Consider the following 22,185-nt stretch of genomic DNA (forward strand, 5'->3'; position numbering starts at 1 on the left):
AGTCCTTACAACTGGCTTGGTTGATTTTAATTTCTGCCTGTAGGTCGGGAGAAGATGAACCAGACAGTGATCAGAGAGACCCAAAGCTGCACGTGGGACAGAGCGATATGCATCCTTTAATGTAGTATAGCAGTGGTCCAGTATATTCCTGTCTCTGGTGGGGCATGTAATGTGCTGTCTGTATTTGGGCAGTTCGCGTGTGAGATTTGTTTTGTTAAAGTCCCCAAGAATAATAATGACTGAGTCCGGGTATTGTTGTTCTGTGTCTGAGATTTGATCAGCCAGCTGTTGCAGCGCTAAGTTCCCAGACGCGTTTGGAGGAATGTAAACACTCACCAGAATAAACGAAGAAAACTCCCGCGGCGAGTAGAACGGCTTACAGTTAATAAAGAGCGCTTCCAGATTAGGACAGCACATCCTCTTTAGTGTTGTTACATCTGTACACCAACTTTCGTTGATGTAAAAGCATGTTCCACCACCTCTCGTTTTCCCCGTTAACTCCGCGATGCGATCCGCTCTGAACAGCTGGAAGCCCGGCAGATGTAATGCGCTGTTCGGAATGGCTTCACTCAACCAGGTTTCAGTGAAGCACAGTGCAGCAGAGTTTGAAAAGTCCTTATTAGTATGTGTGAGGAGATGTAGTTCGTCCGTTTTGTTGGGAAGAGAGCGGAGATTCGCGAGATGAATGCTCGGCAGTGCTGTTCGAACGCCGCGCTGACGGAGTTTAACCAGCGCGCCAGCTCGTCTCCCTCGCCTGCGTCTCGTAGCGCATCTAAACAACACAGCAGCGCCTCCAACTAAAATGTCCAGCAAAACGTCCGAATATTGAAAAACCGGGAAAAGATTATCTGGTATGTGCTGCTGAATGTTCAGCAGTTCGTCCCTGGTAAAACTGATTGGTAAAAGATTGCTAAACACAGGACAAACTAACAAAAACAACAAAAGAATTGAAGAGCTCCACACCGAGGCGGCCATCTGCGGCGCCATGTTGTATACCTTATGTGTATATGTGTATTATCCTTTGTGTATTTAAACCCTGTTGTTTGATCATTCATGGTCAGTTGTTCTGTAACGCTAGGAAAAAAGTCAAGAGAGCTGGATCTAGGTGCAGCTATGGATTTTAATGGAAAGATAAACAAAATAAAAAATAACGGGCAAACGCAGGAACAAAGAAAACATCCACGGTGGGAAAAATTCAGAAAACACACAAGAGGTCAAACACATGCAACAACTGACAAGGAATGATCAAACAACAGGGCTTAAATACACAAAGGATAATGACTAAATGAAACACAGGTGGGGACAATGAAGGACAGCTGGCAGAGATGAGAGCAGGGAATTATGGGAAGTGTAGTCTGGGAACAGATGACTGGGGAGAAACACAGGCCAGACTACAGTGAATCGTAACAATAATGTTTACATCTAGTGGCTATACTTTTAAAACTGTGTATTTTTAGCGTTTATGGTCTAGCCCCATTTACTTCCAATGAAAGAGCCTTACTGCAGCCACAATTAAAAAAAATAATTAAATAAAGGAGGGATGATTTGAAATAATTTTTGGTGGAAATCAACATTATGCAACAAATGCCGTTCATCGAGCTTACCTTGTATTGAACCCAGAAAATTCCTTTAGCAAACAACACACTCGGACACAATTACACGTCCCATGTGAATAGCCCCTTACTGAACTTCACAATGTTTACACATTGGAAGGAACAATGGCAAAAAAGAGCTTGTAATTTTTCCCTCAGACCAAAAACTGGTCATGTCTGTGGAGACCAAGTTGAGAGAGACGGACTCTATGATAACCGATATGGAAAAACAAGGAAGGTCACAGACCTAAAGAGAAATAGGGGTGTAGATAGACTGCCCTCTCCTGCTCCATGTGATAAAGCTTCTTGCTATAGGCTGGACATTATGAAACAACCTCAGCCATTATGATGCCCATTAAGCTTAGAGACAATGAGTCATTGCAGAAAGGCTGAGATAAACAAATCAAGGTCATTTATCTCTTAACTGGATCCCAACTTGTCTAGAAGGCATCTGTCTAGCCACCGCAGTGGGCAGCTTTTCCCATTTCAGCTGCCTACCAAAGAAAGTGGTTTGCTGGAATCAGAGGGAAAACTGTGGGGAACTACTCTTATGACTGCCACAGAGTGCATGATCCCAGAGTGTGAGAACTATGTCTTTCTATGAGAAATGTTTACCACACAGAGTGGGCTGTGGGTGTTTTTGTCTGCACAAGGGGACTGTGATGTCCTGGTTCTGGCCCTCCATGTCCATGTCCAAGAGGGTTTGATGAGCGGCGCTCACCCCTGCACTTACTCCACTGTCTCCTGATCCCAGCGGACTCTCACAGCTGCTACTAGGAGAAGAGCTGAGTGTCCGTGACAGAGACGAGAGCTTCCAGGGGTCCGGACGTGCCCGAGCTGGGGTGGGGCGTGGGCGGGGAGCGAACTCAAGGGTTTTGGGACGCTCGAGTGTGCCCGCATGAATGTCTGGCTCTGGCACTGAGATTGGAGGGGCAGGTTTGCGGCGATGAGCAGGGGGGTAGACCATAAATGGGTCAGGTAGACGTGGAATGTCAAGAGTGTCATGAGAACCTGGGGAAAAACACATACATTTCTTATTTAAATCTACATATATACACTGGCGGCTAAAAGTTTGGAATAATGTTCAGATTTTGCTCTTGTGGAAAGAAATTTTTACTTTTATTCACCAATAAAAGCTGTCAGTTTGTTCAGATATTCAGGTGCTCTCTTTTCCAATTCCCGATTCTTTGCACACTCTAACCATTTATTTTTGTTTTTCTGTTTCAAAAGTGGCTTTTTCATTGTAATTCTTCCCATGAGACCTGCACCCCTGAGTCTTCTCTTTACTGTTGTACATGAAACTGGTGTTGAGCGGGTAGAATTCAATGAAGCTGTCAGCTGAGAACATGAGGTGTCTATTTCTCAAACTAGAGACTCTGATGTACTTATCATCTTGTTTAGTTGTACATCTGGCCTTCCACATCTCTTTCTGTCCTTGTTAGAGCCAGTTGTCCTTTGTCTTTGAAAACTGTAGTGTACACCTATGTTTGAAATATTCAGTTTTTGGCAGTTTCAAGCATTGCATAGCCTTCATTCCTCAAAACAATGATTGACTGACGAGTTTCTAGAGAAAGCAGTTTTTTTTTTTCAATTTTTTACCTAATATTGACCATAAAACATGTCAGTCTATTACATACTGTGGCAACTAAAAAACAAACACAAAGAGAATGTTAAGCATCATAATGGATTTTAAGCTTCATAAAGTGCTTCATAAAGTGATTTTCTAATACCAAATTAGCAAGTTTGCATGATTAATCAAGGATAAGGTGTTGGAGTGATGGCTGCTGGAAATGGGTCCTGTCTAGATTGAATAATAATAAAAAAAATCCTTTTTTCAAATAGTAATAGTGCTGTTTTTTTTACATCAGTAATGTCCTGACTATATTTTGTGAGCATTTGAATGCCGCTTTGTTGAATTAAATTTCCTTCCAAAACAGCAAAATCTGTACATCAGTACAGACTTCTGGCTGCCAGCATATATATATATATATATATATATATATATATATATATATATATATATATATATATATATATAAATAAATAAAGAAAAGTAATATATATACGTTACTGACATTACAATTCACACTCAAATTAAAAAAACAAATGTAATGGGGATGTTTCATCTCAATATTAAAACTAATCATATTTTGCTTTAAGACAATTAAGCCTTCAGGGCCAATAAAGGAATATTCTGGGTAAAGATAAGCTCAATCGAAAGCATTGCATCATAATGTTGATTAACACAAAAAAATCTTCCTTCCTTTTCTTAAAAAAGATTACAGTGTTACAGTGAGGCTCTTATAATGGGAGTGAATGGGGCCAATTTGTGGAGGGTTTAAAAGGCTAAAATGGGAAGCTTATAATTTTATAAAAGAAAAATTAATTCTTCTGTTAAAACTCATGTATAAAAAATAGCAGTTTTATCAGTAAAGTTGTTTAAATCCTCATTTATACAGTTATTTTAGGGTTTGTTGACATTATCGTCATGGCAAAGATGATGTAAAATTGGCTATAATTTTACACAGAAATAGTAAGTGATTTTATCACACTAAAATCATAGTAATACGCATATTGTTTATGACTTGTCACTATTATTATGAAATAGTGAGTATTTTAGTGTTTACAGTTTGCTCCCATTCACTTCCATTGTAAGTGCCTCACTGTAACCCAGATTATTGCTTTTAAAAGAAAAGGCAGGACAAGACAAGATACATTTTTGTGGTAATCAATATTATGCCTTAAATGCTGTCGATTAAGCTAAACTTGTATTGAACCCGGAATATTCCTTTAAGATTTTTGGACAATTAAGTACATTTTCCTTCCAAATTCTCATTATAAATCTCGTACTTTGCATTGTTAAGTATTTATACATCATTGTATTATTTGCTTTACTGCCTTTAATTTATGCTGATTTAAATAAAATAAACATTGTCCTACAGTCATTTATTTTACTGTAATAAATAAAACAAATACTATATTACTTTAATGAAAATGATGGGAATTACCATAAAAACTTGAAATGTAAAAAAATGCCCAAAATGCATTTTAGAGGAATTTTCACCCAAAAATTTAAATTCTCTCATCATTTACTCACCCTCATGCCATCACAGGTGTGACTTTCTTCTGCTGAGCACATATATAGGTTTTTAAAAGAATATCTCAGATCTGTATGTCCAAACAATGCAAGTGAATAAGTACCAAAACTTTGAAGGTCCAAACGCACATAAAGGCAGTGCAAAAGTAATCCATATGACTCCAGTGGTTAAATCCATAACTTTATCAGAACAGATCAATATTTAAGTCCCTTTTTACAGTCAATGTACACTTTTACGTTCACATTCTTCTTTTGATTTTGGTGATTCATATTCTTTGTGCATATCGCCACCTACTGGGCAGGAAGGAGAATTTATGGTAAAAAAGGACTTAAATATTGATCTGTTTCTCACCCACACCTTTCATATCACTTCTGAAGATATGGATTTAACCACTGGAGTCATATGGATTACTTTTATGCTGCATTTATGTGCTTTTTGGAGCTTCAGCATTTTGGTACCCATTCACTTGCATTGTGAGGACCTACAGAGCTGAGATATTCTTCTAAAATCTTAGTGTTTGTTCAGTAGAAGAAAGAAAATCATACAAATCTGAGATGGCATGAGGGTGAGAAAATTATGCGAATTTTCATTTTTGGGTGATCTATTGCTTTAATACCAGGTGTAAACTTTGTAATGTTCCAAAAAGTAGGCCTCATTTTCTTTATGCAAAATGTTGTTTTGCCGTGAAAGGTGAGCCGTGAAATTCACCTAATAACAAATGCATCTAAAGTATGCAATGAAATGTACCTGTGAATGGTGCAATTGTGGGGGCTGGTGGAGGGGGAAAGGGCATACTCCCATCAGAGGGGGTGCGGCGATGTCCAACGACTGTCTTTGATCGAGGACGGATGGCACCGTCAGAGGGTGTGCGCCGGTGCCCGCGGTTCAATGCCATGCTAGCGGAGACATGGGTGGGGGTGAGGGACTGATTGGGCTCTCGTTTGAAGCTCTCTGCCCTCAGGTCCAGCAGAGGGTTTAATGCTGGAGCAGGAGAGACTACTGGGAGGGCACTGCTGGGGGTCAGAGCAAAGTCATCGGGATCAGAAGGCAACAGGGACTTGGTGGAGTTGCAGTCAGAGAGGGAGGAAAGGGAGAGAAGTGTGACAGAGGGAGAGGGGTCCATGCTGGGCAGGGTGGAGTCATGATGGCGGTTGTGGGAGAGGGACAGTGACAGCGTGCGGCTGGGTGGAGAGGTGCTGCGTCTGAATCGGCCTGTGCGCTGGAACAGGCCGTCCTTCTTCTTCCTCTGGTCCTCTCGCAGGTCCTGCTCATCTTGACTCATCTATAAGCATATGACACAATGTGACATCAGAGTCAATTATACAATTACTAGTCATGCTGTTTAGAAGTAAAATATAATTACCGGTAACTAAATTTTTACAAATTAACTGTCAAATGACAACAAAAGGTACTGTATATACCTGCTGTCGCCCTAGCTTTAAAATGTCAGATCCGAGCCCCACAGCGGCCAGGATGGAAGCACAGCCCAGCAGCAGCAGGTCACTCTTCTTCCTCTGGCTGCAGCGTCTAAGTGAGTCCTGTGAGCCTCCACCCGGCCCTACACCCACTGATCCGGAGACCACCTCCTCCATCGCCCCATTACTGCTCAGGTCCGGGGCAAGACTGGCTGGGGAAGTGTCTACAAACTCAGAGTGCTCCTCTACACAGAGGGGGTAAAGAAATAACAATGAATAGAGAGAAACAGACCACAAACATTTAATCTAATTCCAGTTTTATTTATTTATCATACTGTACTAGGGCAAGGTATTTGGACACCAGCCACATTTAAAAATGCCATATGACTGTCAATGTGCTAGATAACTATATATCAAAATAAATAGCATCACCACACAAATTATCCTAGACCTTTTCTCAGAACTAACTTCACTTTCCTTAGCCATTTTGGCTATTACTTTTGACCGACTGGTCCCAAGATAATTTTGAGTGGTTTCATAACAACAGGTGTATTTCAACACATTAAATATGGACATATATCACTACTGTAAGTTTGACATCTAGAAAGAATCCAAATACTTTTTTCTCTTCATTTTCAACAGAATATCTTTTGTTGTATAATATAAAACCTAACAAACTTTCTTTTTGTAAAATGTCTTGCTTTAGAGGTGTACTTGAGCTAACTTTCTTTTAAGTATACCTGTATGGCATTTGGTTTGATATTTTGATAAAAATGTAAAGATTACAACACCATCAGGGTTCCCACCCTTTTTGACCAATGAACTTTCATGACTTTTCCAGGCATTTGCCAAAAATGTTTTTTTTTGTGTGGATTTTCTCCCCATTTGGCATGCCCAATTCCCAATGTGCTCTAAGTCCTCGTGGTGGCGGAGGACGAATCTCAGCTGCCTCCGCGTCTGAGCCCGTCAACCCGTGAATCTTATCACGTGGCTTGTTGAGCGTTACCGCGGAGATATAGTGCGTGTGGAGGCTTCACGCCATCCACCGCGGCATCAACGCACAACTCACCACGTGCCCCACCGAGAGCGGAGCGAACCACATTATAGCGACCACGAGGAGGTTACCCCATGTGACTATACCCTCCCTAGCAACCGGGCCAATTTGGTTGCTTAGAAGACCCGGCTTCAGCATGCCCTGGGATTCTAACTAGCAAACGCTAATGCACTAACGTGGCAATAATATGCGCCAGTTACACTCTGTTATTGTAATTAATGATGAAACTGATACTACTGCAAAGATCGATGTCAAAAGAATGATGATAAGAGGAGCATATATTACTTTTGGATGATGTGTGAATGGCTTTCGGAGCAGATGGTACATGAGTGAATGGGCATTTGAGAGTATTTGAGTAGATTTGATTGCATTTGTAGACTTATCAAAACAATAAAATTGCATGACGTGATCTTGGAAAATGTCTCTATGGGAACGATCATACAGATATAAGTAAATTTGCACCAGCTTGCTAATAACGCTACACACCGTTGTGTTCATAATGATTGATCTTGACTGACTGAACAAGGTAAACAAAATTAGCTGTCGGCCTCAGTGTAGGTGGAGCTCCAGGTCACACTTATCAATGATGTGGACCAATGGCAGTAAGAAGGTGTTTAGCTGGTAAGAGTTTTTCCTAAAAGTTCACCCAGGTGAGCTGTTATAAACCACCGAAATGAATGCAAAAATACTATTTTGTTGTAACTGACGGCATACCTGTTCGTTCTTCGATTTCATATGTAATATATTGGGGCCTTAATTCACTGAAAAGAACTGACTCAAAAGAACATGGCAAAGCTTGGGAGCATGTTTTACTCTACACAAGAACAATATGAAGCTCATTTAATATTTAAAAATGTAATAAGAAAAAACAGAAAATATCTATATTCACTAAAGAAATGTGCAAGATGTTTCAGATTTTATTAATGTTTTAAAATTCCCTGATATTTCCAGGTTTTGAATTGGCCACTGTATTAGCAGAACACAACTCACCCATTTCATTTAGGCTTGAGAACCCTGTCATGGGAGCATGTTTTGGGGACTTCCCTAAATTTGGAGCACTGGATGACCACACCTTCGCTTCTCCAAGTGATTTCAACCTACAGAAATACACAAAAGTAACCAAACTCTCCCAAAAAAATTTGAAAATATTCTGTAGTAAAGTCTGACCAAACTATGATTTACCTGTCTTCTCCACCCACTCTCTCTCGCTGATGTGTGGAGCTGGGTCCCCATGTTCGAACCTTCTTCTTGGTCCCTGCCAGGTCCTCTTTCTTACCCATTGCTGTTCTGCCCCATGTCTTCCTCCCATCACTGGGTGCCACTAGATCACACATGTCAGTGACGATAGATTTAAAAATGCTTACAGTTTCAAATGTATTAGTAAACTATACACAGTTAAACATTGTAGAAGGAATTTGTACAAGTTAAAACAGTCTTGATGCTCCTTTAACCCTCCTATTGCATTTAGAATCTGCATACACCTTTTAATTTGTGGGTCAATTTGGACCACTGGATCAAGACACTGTCATGGCCAGCCCAATCTCTAGACCTGAACGCCATTGAAAACCTCTGGAATGTGATCAAGAGGAAGATGGATGGCCACAAGCCATCAAACAAAGCTGAGCTGCTTGAATTCTTGTGCCAGAAGTGGCATAAAGTCACCCAACAGCATGTCAAAGACAGGTAGAGAACATGCCAAGATGCATGAAAGCTGTGATTGAAAGTCAGGGTTATTCCACCAAATATTGATTTCTGAACTCTTCCTATGTTACATTCATTAGTATTGTGTGTTGTTTAAAGATGAAAATGAACTAGTTTTCTTTGGATTATTCTAGGTCTGAAAACACTGCATCTTTTTTATAATTTTGACCAGTTGGCATTTTCTGCAAATAAATGCTCTAAATGACAATAATTTTATTTGGAATTTGGGACAAATTTTGTCAGTACTTTATAGAATAAAACTAAAATGTTCATTTTAGTCAAACACATACCTATAACCAGTAAATCCAGAGAAACATAATTTTGCAGTGGTCTCTTTTCCAAGAGCTGTATACATATATATATATATATATATATATATATATATATATAGTGGGTACGGAAAGTATTCAGACCCCTTACATTTTTCACTCTTTGTTATATTGCAGCCATTTGCTAAAATCAATTAAGTTCATTTTGTTTCCTCATTATTGTACACACAGCACCCCATATTGACAGAAAAACACAGAATTGTTGACATTTTTGCACATTTATTAAAAAGAAAAACTGAAATATCACATGGTCCTAAGTATTCAGACCCTTTGCTGTGACACTCATATATTTAACTCAGGTGCTGTCCATTTCTTCTGATCATCCTTGAGATGGTTCTACACCTTCAATTGAGTCCAGCTGTGTTTGATTATACTGATTGGACTTGATTAGGAAAGCCACACACCTGTCTATATAAGACCTTACAGCTCACAGTGCATGTCAGAGCAAATGAGAATCATGAGGTCAAAGGAACTGCCTGAAGAGCTCAGAGACAGAATTGTGGCAAGGCACAGATCTGGACAAGGTTACAAAAAAATTTCTGCTGCCCTTAAGGTTCATAAGAGCACAGTGGCCTCCATAATCCTTAAATGGAAGACGTTTGGGATGACCAGAACCCTTACTAGAGCTGGCCGTCCGGCCAAACTGAGCTATCGGGGGTGTAGCGTTAGACATTTCTGCAGCAGTCTTTCGCGTGTCACAGTCACCAAAATGATTAACTTATTCACGGGAGAAAAATCAGATAGACCACTTTAGTCTGGGAACTCATCACAACAGATTTTATTTTTGCGCATGCTCATAACATATGCAGTGCACGCAGGCACGCACGTTCTTTAATAACGTAGACTATTTAACATGACTTTGCCACTTATACTGTGAATTATGCTTAACACTCCCACTCAAAGACATGTTTATAGCTTTCTATAGTGGCAAACAAAGAACAAAACAAACAAAACAAAACCTTTTTTTTTTTTTTAATCTGCCAGTTCACATTATTCTCCAAACAAATACCCCTTGAAGTTCTCAAACTTAGCCTTTGTCACTGGCTTGGTAAGGACATCAGCTACCATGTTTGCAGTAGGGCAGTATTCTATAGATATTTTCCCTTCTGTGTGTGCAGATCGTACAAAGTGATATTTTATATCTACGTGTTTACTTCTCTGTCTGCATACTGGGTTCTTAGACAAAGCTATCGCCCCCTGGTTGTCCTCATATATCTTGACTGGTACATGCTGGTTACTACTATCAATTCCTTTAAGTAGTTGTACAAGATACATACTCTCTTGAGTAGTGGCTGCTAGTGCCATATACTCGGCTTCACAGGTGGACAATGCCACCGTTGGTTGTTTCCTACTCTTCCACGATATGACTGGACCATTCTCAGTTAAGCTGAAACAATATCCAGTTGTGCTCCTCCTATCATTTTTATCGGCTGCCCAATCAGCATCACTGTATCCCTCAAGCTGTAGGTTTTCCTCACATTCCTTGTAGTGTAGTTCTTGATCTATAGTACCCTTTAAGTACCTCAATAGGTGTTTTGCTGTAGCCCAATGCTGTTGCTTTGGTTCTGCTAGGTGTTGTGATAATTTACTAACAACCCAGCTCAGATCAGGTCGAGTACATGTCATAATGTATATCAAACTACCTACTATCTCTCTATATCCTGTTGAGTCAATAACTTCACCCTCACTGTCAAAGTTTAACTTTTGCTCACATGGGGTGGATCTCGGATTGCATTCGGACATTCCAAATTTTGCTAACATCTTCTCTATGTGTCTCTTTTGAGTCATTTTGATCTCTCCCTCACTCTGTATAAAATCAATACCCAGGAAGTGTTTAAGTGGACCCATATCTTTCATCTTAAACCTTCTCTTCAACATTTCTTTTACGTCACTGAGTAAGGTGTTGTTACTCGCTGCTATGATTAAGTCATCTACCCATACTAACAAAATCACTTTCTCGTTCTCAGATTTTCTGCTGTAGACACAATGATCAGCATCATTTTGTACAAAACCATTCTCTGTAAGGTGATCATGCAGTAACATGTTCCAGTTACGTCCTGACTGTTTTAAGCCATATAATGACTTATTGAGTTTACACACTAAGTGTTCTCCTGTTTTTGATTTGATCTCAAAACCTTCCGGTTGCTCCATATATACCTCACAGTCCATCGGAGCATGGAGGTAAGCAGTCTTTACATCCATTTGATGTAGGGTAAGATCCTCCTGTATAGCCACCTGCATTAATGCTCGGACAGAGGTCATGTTGGCTGTCGGTGAAAAGGTCTCTTTATAGTCAATCCCTTCCACTTGACCATATCCCTTTGCAACATATCTGGCTTTACAAGTCTCAGATCCATCTGGGCTCTCTTTCACTGTATATACCCAGCGACCTCCCACTGCTTGTTTGCCTCTTGGCAGTGGCGTCAGAGTGAAAGTCTCATTCTCTGTCAAAGAGTTCATCTCCTCCATCATCGCATCAGTCCACATTTTTGACTTTTTAGAGTCCATAGCATCTCTAAATGTTTTAGGTGCATCATAAGCCACTCTGTAGAAATAATCTACATTTTCACTTTCATCTTTATTACACTCAGCTTTACACTGGTACTCATTAAGGTATTCTGGAGCTTTTCTCTCTCTTGCAGGATACCTTCTTTCTCCCTGTTCACACTGAGAACTATCTGTCTGGGCCGGACCTTCCTCAGTACTGGGCTTTTTACTCTCCTTAGGCTGTCCCTGACCTTGGTTGACTATCTTTGGTGATGTATCTCCATAACTCTCAATGTCGTCCCCTATGTCGCAATCTGTCTGAGTCTGGCTATCTGCGTTACCTTTGGTGATAAATTTTACCAGCCTATGTTTTAGGATTTTTCCTGTCTCAGGATAATACACATGATATGCTGGACTATATTTATCATAGCCTACAAAGATCCCCTTTTCACATCTAGAATCCAGCTTCTTCTTATCCTGCTTATATACGTAGCATTCAGAGCCAAATACCTTCATGTTAGATAGGTTAGGTGTTTTTCCTGTGAAAACACGGAAAGGTGTCTGCTCTAGCCGCCTACTGTAACACCGGGTTATGGATTTGAGCTGCTGTCTGTACAGCATATGTCCATAATTGCTTTGGGAGGTTACTCTCCAATAGCATGCATCGTGACATCTCAAATAAGGTTCTCCAACCTCTTTCGGCAGTTCCGTTCTGATGAGGTGAGTAGGGTGCACTGGTCTCGTGCCTTATCCCGTTACTCCTAATTAGAGACTGGAATTCCTGCCCGGTAAATTCTGTACCGTTATCAGACCTTATACACTTTATCTTTCCATATGGAGCTACGTCAGCTATGAATTTTTCTGTAGCTTTTGTCGTGTCTCTCTTTACTTTGATAAAGTATGAAAAAATCATCCCACTGTAATCATCAGTAAATGCTATTGCATACCTGTATCCATTTTTATCTGCTGGTTCTATAGGGCCGCATAGGTCTGTGTGTACTAGCTCTAGTACGGTTGTAGCTTTAGCGTCTGCCTGTCTGTTTCTACTTTGTGTAAATTTGCCCTGTGTGCATATTTCACAGTTTTGATTGGACTTGTCATGTTTCCATTTTATCGTCATCCCTTTAACTACCTTTTCTAATTTTGCAACATCATCAAAATTGCAATGACCAAGTATCTTATGCCACGTTTGAATGTCATGACAACCATACACTTCATCAACATTTTCCTTTTCTACAGTGTTAAGGTAATACAGCCTACCATACACGTCCATTTTGAATTTGGTACCGTTCTCGTGGATCAGCCAGTTATCACCGTCCTTGAAGTGCATCTCGGCTCCGTTAGCTGTAGCTGATTTGACTGAAAAGATGTTTTGTGGAAACGATGGGATGTATAGTGCTTGTTTTAGCCTCGTTTTCACTTGTCGTCCCTTGCTGTCCAGCAAGTAGACTTCGGCGTCTCCCCTCATCTTCGCCATCCCGCTCACCTTGGTTCCGTCGGCAAGCTCGATCATGTGATCCTCGGGCCTGAAGCTCTTGTCAACTGTTTTGAACTTTGTGGCGTCGTTGATCATGTGTGTTGTGGCGCCGCAGTCGACCATGAGACCCTTCCTGTTTCCTCTTTGAATAGGACAGTCATTCATTTTGAAGAAACAGAAAGATGTAGGCTCTGCCTCTGTCTCTCCGTCTGCTTTCTTCACGTGGTCACGGCCTCGTCCTCGACCGCGTCCCTTTCCTCGCTGTGGTGTGTCCCATTTTCGATCATCTCTTCTCGCCTGGGATTCGTCGGGACATGTCCTGGCCATATGTCCCTTTTTACCGCAGGTGTAACACTCCACATCAGTCATATCCATTTTCTTTCCTCTCCCTCTTCCGCGTGACCTCGTTGTCCCGCTAGTCTTCATCACGTTGTCTTCTTCTACATTCACGCCACTTTTCCCGTATTTTTCAGTACTCTCGTAACTCGCAGTTTTGTTTTAAACTCGCTGAACGCTACAATGTCGTTAGTCTGGGTGATGTGCACGACAAATGGCTTGTATGAATCAGGTAGCCCTTTTACTACCATGGCTATCTGCAGTCCATCACTAATATGCTCGTCTGCTCTTCTCAATGACGTAAATATGGTCTCTGCTCGAATAATATAGTCAGTGACAGTTTCATTGCTAGCCTTATGGAGTGAGGAAAGTTCACAATACAAACTCACAACGCGGGGTTTGTCCTTTCCGGCGTAGTGCTCGCGAAGAATCTCCAGTGCTCTTCTTCCATCACGTTTCGCGTCCCTCATTATCAACGACAAACTCTTGTTATCTAGGCATTGTACTAGCTCTGCATATGCCTCTCCGTTTTTTGCCTCATCTTCCGCGAGAGTTCCTTCGTCTTCCGTGTCTATTTGCGGGTCCTCCAAAATAACTTCTCTGAGGCCACGCAACTCCATGTGCGCGAGGAATCTCGTTTCCCAGAGTTCGTAATTTTTCTCATCACCGTCGAATAAAAGTCTGAACCACCTTTGGCCTAAATGACTGGGCCCATAACCTGTAGCGTTAGACATTTCTGCAGCAGTCTTTCGCGTGTCACAGTCACCAAAATGATTAACTTATTCACGGGAGAAAAATCAGATAGACCACTTTAGTCTGGGAACTCATCACAACAGATTTTATTTTTGCGCATGCTCATAACATATGCAGTGCACGCAGGCACGCACGTTCTTTAATAACGTAGACTATTTAACATGACTTTGCCACTTATACTGTGAATTATGCTTAACAGGGGGAGAAGAGCCTTGGTGAGAGAGGTAAAGAAGAACCCAAAGATCACTGTGGCTGAGCTCCAGAGATGCAGTCGGGAGATTAGGTGAAAGCTGTAGTAAGTCGACCATCACTGCAGCCATCCACCAGTCGGGGCTTTATGGCAGAGTGGCCCGACGGAAGCCTCTCCTCAGTGCAAGACACATGAAAGCCCGTATGTAGTTTGCTAAAAAACACCTGAAGGACTCCAAGATGGTGATAAATAAGATTCTCTGGTCTGATGAGACCAAGATAGAACTTTTTGGCCTTAATTCTAAGCGGTATGTGTGGAGAAAACCAGGCACTGCTCATCACCTGTCCAATACAGTCTCAACAGTGAAGCATGGTGGTGGCAGCATCATGCTGTGGGGGTGTTTTTCAGCTGCAGGGACAGGACGACTGGTTGCAATCGAGGGAAAGATGAATGCGCCAAGTACAGGGATATCCTGGACGAAAACCTTCTCCAGAGTGCTCTGGACCTCAGACTGGGCCGAAGGTTCACCTTCCAACAAGACAATGACCCTAAGCACACCGCTAAAATAACGAAGGAGTGGCTTCACAACAACTCCGTGACTGTTCTTGAATGGCTCAGCCAGAGCCCTGACTTAAACCCAATTGAGCATCTCTGGAGAGACCTGAAAATGGCTGTCCACCAACGTTTACCATCCAACCTGACAGAACTGGAGAGGATCTGCAAAGAGGAATGGCAGAGGATACCCAAATCCAGATGTGAAAAACTTGCTGCATCTTTCCCAAAAAGACTCATGGCTGTATTAGATCAAAAGGGTGCTTCTACTAAATACTGAACAAAGGGTCTGAATACTTAGGACCATGTGATATTTCAGTTTTTCTTTTTTAATAAATGTGCAAAAATGTCAACAATTCTGTGTTTTTCTGTCAATATGGGGTGCTGTGTTTAAAATAATGAGGAACAAAAATGAACTTAAATGATTTTAGCAAATGGCTGCAATATAACAAAGAGTGAAAAATTTAAGGATGTATGAATACTTTCCGTACCCACTGTATATATGTATATATACACAGTAACACTTTATTAGGTAGACCTGTACATCTACTTATTCATGCAATTATCTAATAATGTATAAAATCATGCAGATATGGGTCAGGAGCACTGACAGTTAATGTTCACATCAACATTTTTGATCTCAGTGATTTAGGCCGTGGCATGATTGTTGGTGCCAGAAGGGCTTGTTTGAGTATTTCTGTAACTGCTGATCCCTGGGATTTTCATGCATAACAATCTCTAGAGTGTAAAGAGAATGGTACAAAAAACACCCAGCAAGCGGCAGTTCTGTGGACGAAAATGGCTTGTTAATGACAGAGGTCAGAGAATGGCCAGACTGGTCCAAGCTGACAGGAAGGTGACAGTAACCCAAATAAACATACGTTACAACCGTGCTATGCAGAAAAGCATTTCAGGATCAGAATGAGCTTTATTGCCAAGTATGCTTACACACACAAAGAATTTGTCATGGTGTCAGAGAATGCAAGAGAATTCAACGTATATATACATACATACAAACATATACATATAAACATACTCTATATACATACAGTGACACAAAAAAAATTAGATATAACATATTAAAAAAAGCTAAATATACAATTGCGCATTAATGAAGACCCGGCACACATCTTCAAAGATCTTAAGAGCATGTTGAGAAGCAGGAGAGGGGAGGAGGGTGGTGGCTTTTCAAATCTACAGTAAAATACATTCAGGTCGTTAGCCAGTTGTTGATTCCTTACAGTGTTGGGGGATGGTGTCTTGAAATTGGTCAAGTATTTCAGACCTCTCCACACTGATGCAGGGTCGTTAGTGGAAAAAAATGTTTTTCAGCTTTTCAGAATAGCTTCTTTTAGCCACTTTAATCTCCTTTGTATTTGGCCTGATTGTACAAGATATCATCCCCACTTCGGTAAGCATCCTTTTTGGATAGGCCCACTGCAGCCTCAGCTTTCAGTTCTTGGCTGACAGATGTGGAAGAAGAATGATCTTCTGCTGTTGTAGCCCATTCGCCTCAAGGTTCGATGTATTTTGCATTCTGAGATGCAATTCTGCTCACTACTTGCACAGAGGGGTAATCTAAGTTACCGTACCCTTTCTGTCAGCTCGAACTATTCTAGCCATTCTCTGACCTCTGTCATTAACAAGTTTTCGCCCACAGAACTGCTGCTCCCTCGCTGGATGTTTTTTGCACCATTCTCTATACACTGTAGAGGCTGTTGTGTGTGAAAATCCCAGGAAATCAGCAGTTACAGAAATACTCAAACCAGCACATCATCGATCACATTCTTTCCCCCATTCTGAAGGTTGATGTGAACATTAACTGAAGCTCCTGACCCATATCTGCATGATTTTATACATTACACTGCTGACACACGATTGGATTAGACAATCACAAGCAGATGTACAGGTGTACCTAATAAATTGGCCGGTGAGTGTACAGTACAACTATATATATACATATATATATATATATATATATATATGTATATATATATATATATATATATATATATATATATATATGTTACAAAAAGGAACTAGGAATTCATTGCAGGGGCATTTTTTGCCCCTACATTTTGGATTTTGGGTGCATTATTGTCACTTTTGGTGACCCTTAATTTCTGACCCTGCAGCCAACAACTGCACAGAACACAGTTGAGTGGTTTTCAGAATCATCATGGTGTCAAACACAAAATGCAATGAGCTGAACTCATCTCTGATGTCACTTACAGCATATGGCTCTGAGGCGAGGGATGACCCCTGGGCTGGCTGGAGGAGTGGTGCTCTCACTGCCCTGACCTTTCCTCTTGTCCACACTGGGTGAAGCTTGCACTGTGATCTTATGCTCAAACCCTAAAGCAAAAACATGCTGTCAGAGACTTTAAGAATATGATAAACAGCCCAAAATTTTCATTACACTTTATTGATGATTTCGACTAATTTCCAGCAATGAGCCAAGTAATTTACAATTGATAAAATCTGATTGAAATTTTTTATTTTTATTTTTGTCATAAGGTTTGGGAAAAGACTACCATATTTTAATATACATTGGCTCCAAAACTTATTTGGACACTTTAACTACACTTTAAAAGATCTGAATGTATTTGCTTTTTAAGTGTCAAACCAATGGCATTCAATGTAAAGAAATCTTACAAAGCACAACCCCCTTGTCAAGCAGAATTTCACAATTTTCACAAAAAGAGGTTTCACATTATAATACAATAGATATATTAAAACTAAGACAAAAATGTTTAGACAATTTTTGGTTGTCAAGCGTTAGTGGAAGATGTCCATAATCTTACATTACACTGCTAGGACACATGTCCACCTGAATTTGAGGGGAACAGACTTCATAAATCCACTAAAATTCCACCCACCAGAGGGCAGACTGATGCAGTTACTGTCTCTTCCCAGTTTGTGAAGTCGGCTCTTTTTGAAATTGCCTTTGCGCTTTTTCACATGTGGTTTCTCTTGGTACATCTGATGAATGATTATGTTGAGCTCTCTCTCCACAATGTCGATCTCCCGCTCAGCTAACTCTTGCTCACGCCTCCTCAGGTGCTCTTCCTGCTCTCTCTGCTCCTCGGCTGCCCGTGCAAGAGCTTCCTCCCAAGATCGCAACTCCTAATGAACAGGAGGTTAATTAGACCACTAATCCACTAAACCTATAGGTTCTTCCTTTTAATTTAGCATCTAGTGTAATTTCTCTAAACATAAATTATTTGATTTTCCCTCGCAATATGCTCTCTTTGGTTCAGTTTGTATAATGGTTTATAATACTTGCGCGTCATTTTTATACTGGTGTATTTTATGGATAGTTGACTCATAACATGTCCATAACATGTTGCTTTTTTCACAACAAGAGTTTAGGTTAAAATGTATGGGGAAAGTGTATATTTTAGGTACTGTTACTGCTTTATATATATATATATATATATGTGTGTGTGTTTTTACCATTTTTAATCACCTTTTTAAGAAGTACAAATATTCCTTTAGTCTCTCAATTAATATAAGGTCATAAAAGCTGGGCATTATTGTGTTACCTATATATAGTTGCATTTTCATGTTTAATAAAGGTGGATTGTAAATATTTTCAATTTTTCAATACAGGATAAAGTGGTTCAGTTAAACTTGATCTCCATTGTATCCATATGTATTAAAAAACATTGGAAATGAAATGGTAAAGAAAATGACTGAAATTATATCTAAATCTGTTTATGGTTATAAAAAGGTAAAAGTTAACTTAATGTGTGTAAATGTTACTAATGATGATTTATGATATGAAAGTGTATAAGTAAATTTAAAGATTTATTCAAATAATTACTAGATATTTTTTATAGATTACTTTTTCTGTCCCACTTAACCAAGACTGCCTGAAAAAACATGTGAATTGGTCAAAATTCAGCCTTCAAAGTTTCTATTTCCCAGTATTGAGTATTTCTTCATTTTTGCTTTTGACTAAGGTAGGAGACATCCTAAGCTTTCTACAAAGTCATACTGTAAGGTTATGTGGCATTTGGATCATAATTAAAAGTGCAAGAAAAGTAAAGTTTCCAAAAGTCTCCACTTTGCCCATATTCACCCTATTGTGTACCAAAAAACTAAAATTAATTCAAGGTCATTTTTATAATAGTTAGTTTTGTAATTATGAAAATGTACTTTAGTTTAGTTTTTCTCAATGGTTTCAGTTTCGTTTTTATTTCAGTTAACAAAAATGTTTTCATTTAGTGTTTGTTTTAGTGTTAACGATTAATAACACTGCTGTACACGGACAGACCTCATGTACGGTGCTCATGACGAAATTTACAAAATAGAAGCTTACTTAAGAACAAACTGGGTTTGTAGGCTCCCTCACCTTCTCCTTCGCCCGTAGTTCATCAAACATCTGCTGGATCTCCAGCCTCCAGTCCTCCTGTAGGGAATGGAAAGACTCCAGTGGCATCTGGAACATGGCGGACTGCTCAATGGCCAGCAGTCTCCTCAGGATACTCCCGAAAGATGGACGGCCATGTGGGTTAGGACACCAACACTCTGCAGAGAGTGAAAAGTGACATTGGACAGATTAGTGATCTGTCCAATTTGTCACTTACAAAAACATATTTTTGTACTGTGAGGGTACATTTTTGTAAGGGGCAAAGAGTGGACAAAGACAGTATAATGTGACAATTTAGGGTATGAAATTTAGGGTACAATTTAATATGGAAAGATAATTTTCATCTTAGCCTAGCAAAACTTTTTTCTTACCTTCCAATAGCTGTGCAAAGGGCTCAGGACAGGTGGAGGGGATGGGTAGAGTCAGCTTGTTCATGGCAACACCGTAAGCTACAGCCAAAGCATCGATTTCCCGGTATGGCACCTCACCAGTGAGCAGCTCCCAGAGTAACACTCCAAAACTGACACAAAATAGACCACAATCAGTCACAAAATCTCCAGTTAGACCACAATTGACAGGCCAGTGGAGGACGGAGTCTTACCTCCACACATCGCTGCTTTTGGAGAACAGGGACAGCTTGATGACCTCAGGAGCCATCCAGGCATACGTGCCTGCTGCGCTCATCTTTGTGGTGCAATGCCATTCCCGTGCAAGCCCAAAGTCTGTGATCTTCAGAGTTTTCCCACTCAGGTCGTCTCTCTCCAAGGGCTCCAGAATCAGAACTGAGGGAGGAGCGAAATGAAGAACAGAGAAATATGAAGACAAAGTGGGTTGGAATGAATAGAGATGAATGTAGCGAATTTTGGCTCTCAGTTGAAATCAAACCAATGAGGGTTTTGATAAATGAGTTATTTCAAAACAGTTTTCAGCTTTTGGATGAACCCATCGATTCTCAATGTGAAAATGCACAGTAAATATACAACCCCAATTCTGAAAAAGTTGGGACAGTATGAAAAATGCTAATAAAAATAAAAAGGAATCATTTGTAAATTATATTCACTCTTTGCTATATTGAAAGCACTACAACTAAAAATAATATGATGTTTTAACTTGTGAATTTCATTGTTTCTTTTTTAATGTACTTTAATGTTATTTCAAATCAGATGATTGCAACACACTCCCACAACACACACACACAAAAGTTAAGACAGGGGCAATTTAAGACTTAAAACAATTTGACGAGTCAAAATAACAAGGCAATGTGAAACAGGAGATGGTGAGGCAATGGTGTCAGTATATAAGGAGCCTCCAAATAAAGCCTAGTTCTTCAAGAGCAAGGACCATTCGAGACTTGTCAATTTGCCAACAGATAATAATCCAGCACTTTGAGAACAATGTTCCCCAAAGACAAATTGAAAGGATTTTTGGACATTTTACCCTCTACAGTGCACAATATAGTAAAACGATTAAAGGAATCTGGTCAAAAAAAGACAAAAACCACTTCTGAATGAACAAATACTTTAGTAAACCTTAGTTAGTCAACACCACTCACCGCTGCATCCACAGATGCAAGTTAAGACTTAACTATGCAAAGCAGAAGCCCTACATCAACACTGTCCAGACGTGCTGTCAACGTCTCCTGGCTCGGTCTCATCTTAGATGGAAAGTAGAATAGTGGAACTGTATTTTTGGTTCACATTTCAAATTTTTGAAAAACACAGCTGCTGTGTTCACCGGGCCAAAGAGGAAAAGGACCATAAAAGCTGTTATCAGCGTCAGGTCCAAAGGCCAGTGTCAGTATGGGCCAGGGGTGTGTCAGTGCCCATGGCATGGGTAACTCGCACATCTGTGAGGGCACCATTAATGTAGACAGATATGTAAAACTTTGGAGCAGCATATACTGCCATACAGCACTGTCTTTTCCAGGGACGTGCCAGCATTTTCAGCAGGACAACTTAAAACCACTTACTGGCTGAATTAGCAGAGTGTGTGTGTGTGCTAGATTGGCCTGCCTACAGTCCTGACCATCTTCAATTGAGAAAGTGTGATGCATTATGAAGCGCAAAAATATGGCAACAATGAGGGTCAATGAGGGTACAATTGTGCCGCTGAAGACCTGCATAATGGATTAATGGGGGAAAATTACACTTTTAAAACTTAACAAACTTGTGTCTTCAGTGCCTAAATGCTTAATAAGTATATAAATGCTTATATATTATGTTTAGTTGTAGTATCATATTCATTTTCTGGCTTTTGCAATAATTCTTCTACCTTCCATTGTTTTGGTCGTGAACGACTGTGCTTTTTAACGAATCAATTTACTCAATAACTCACTCATAAAATAAAATACACACGTTTTTCACCACCTTTTTCTAGAGAATTCCACATTTATTTTCTATCCATTTACTCTGCACTGCTATCATACTAGAGGTGTTTTATTCGTAAACAAATTTGTGTTTTGAATGAATCTTTAAGTGAACCAATTGTTCTTCCATTGTTTCAGTCTTGAACAGCTCTCTGCTTTTTAATGAATCAGTTCAGGCAATGCCTCAATAACTCACTTATAACATAACATATTGCTAATTTGTTGCCCCCTTCTGGCATAAAGATGTAATGGTCACTGAACAAATAGGTGAACTAAATTAAAATTAACAATAAATAAAAATTTAATTTTGCAATCTTGAATTTTATTATTTTACTGTTCATCTTTTCCCCCATTGTTTATAGAGTCAACATGACATGGCAATTATAACCCATTCTACAGTACATTAATCGGACATATTTCCGAGATATACAGGATATTCTATGAGGAACAACATTTAGGAT

The 22,185-nt window shown here is 40.0% G+C and overlaps 1 protein-coding gene across 1 annotated transcript in view; it reads right to left on the reverse strand.

The window, feature by feature from the left end:
- Positions 1 to 561: 561 nt before the first annotated feature.
- The window catches only part of LOC127661812 (mitogen-activated protein kinase kinase kinase 10-like), a 48,643-nt gene continuing 27,019 nt past the window's right edge, over positions 562 to 22,185 (reverse strand). The window contains exons 2-11 of the mRNA XM_052152708.1: positions 19,961 to 20,141; positions 19,731 to 19,879; positions 19,342 to 19,517; positions 17,864 to 18,110; positions 17,217 to 17,339; positions 8,342 to 8,480; positions 8,150 to 8,256; positions 6,112 to 6,350; positions 5,438 to 5,972; positions 562 to 2,603 (exon numbers count right to left, since the gene is read on the reverse strand). Coding sequence (XP_052008668.1) covers positions 2,191 to 2,603; positions 5,438 to 5,972; positions 6,112 to 6,350; positions 8,150 to 8,256; positions 8,342 to 8,480; positions 17,217 to 17,339; positions 17,864 to 18,110; positions 19,342 to 19,517; positions 19,731 to 19,879; positions 19,961 to 20,141 — 2,309 coding nt within the window. The 3' untranslated portion in view covers positions 562 to 2,190. The remainder of the gene's footprint in view (positions 2,604 to 5,437; positions 5,973 to 6,111; positions 6,351 to 8,149; positions 8,257 to 8,341; positions 8,481 to 17,216; positions 17,340 to 17,863; positions 18,111 to 19,341; positions 19,518 to 19,730; positions 19,880 to 19,960; positions 20,142 to 22,185) is intronic.

Source organism: Xyrauchen texanus, chromosome 21 (genome assembly GCF_025860055.1).
Source record: "Xyrauchen texanus isolate HMW12.3.18 chromosome 21, RBS_HiC_50CHRs, whole genome shotgun sequence".
Taxonomy (NCBI): Eukaryota; Metazoa; Chordata; class Actinopteri; order Cypriniformes; family Catostomidae; genus Xyrauchen; species Xyrauchen texanus.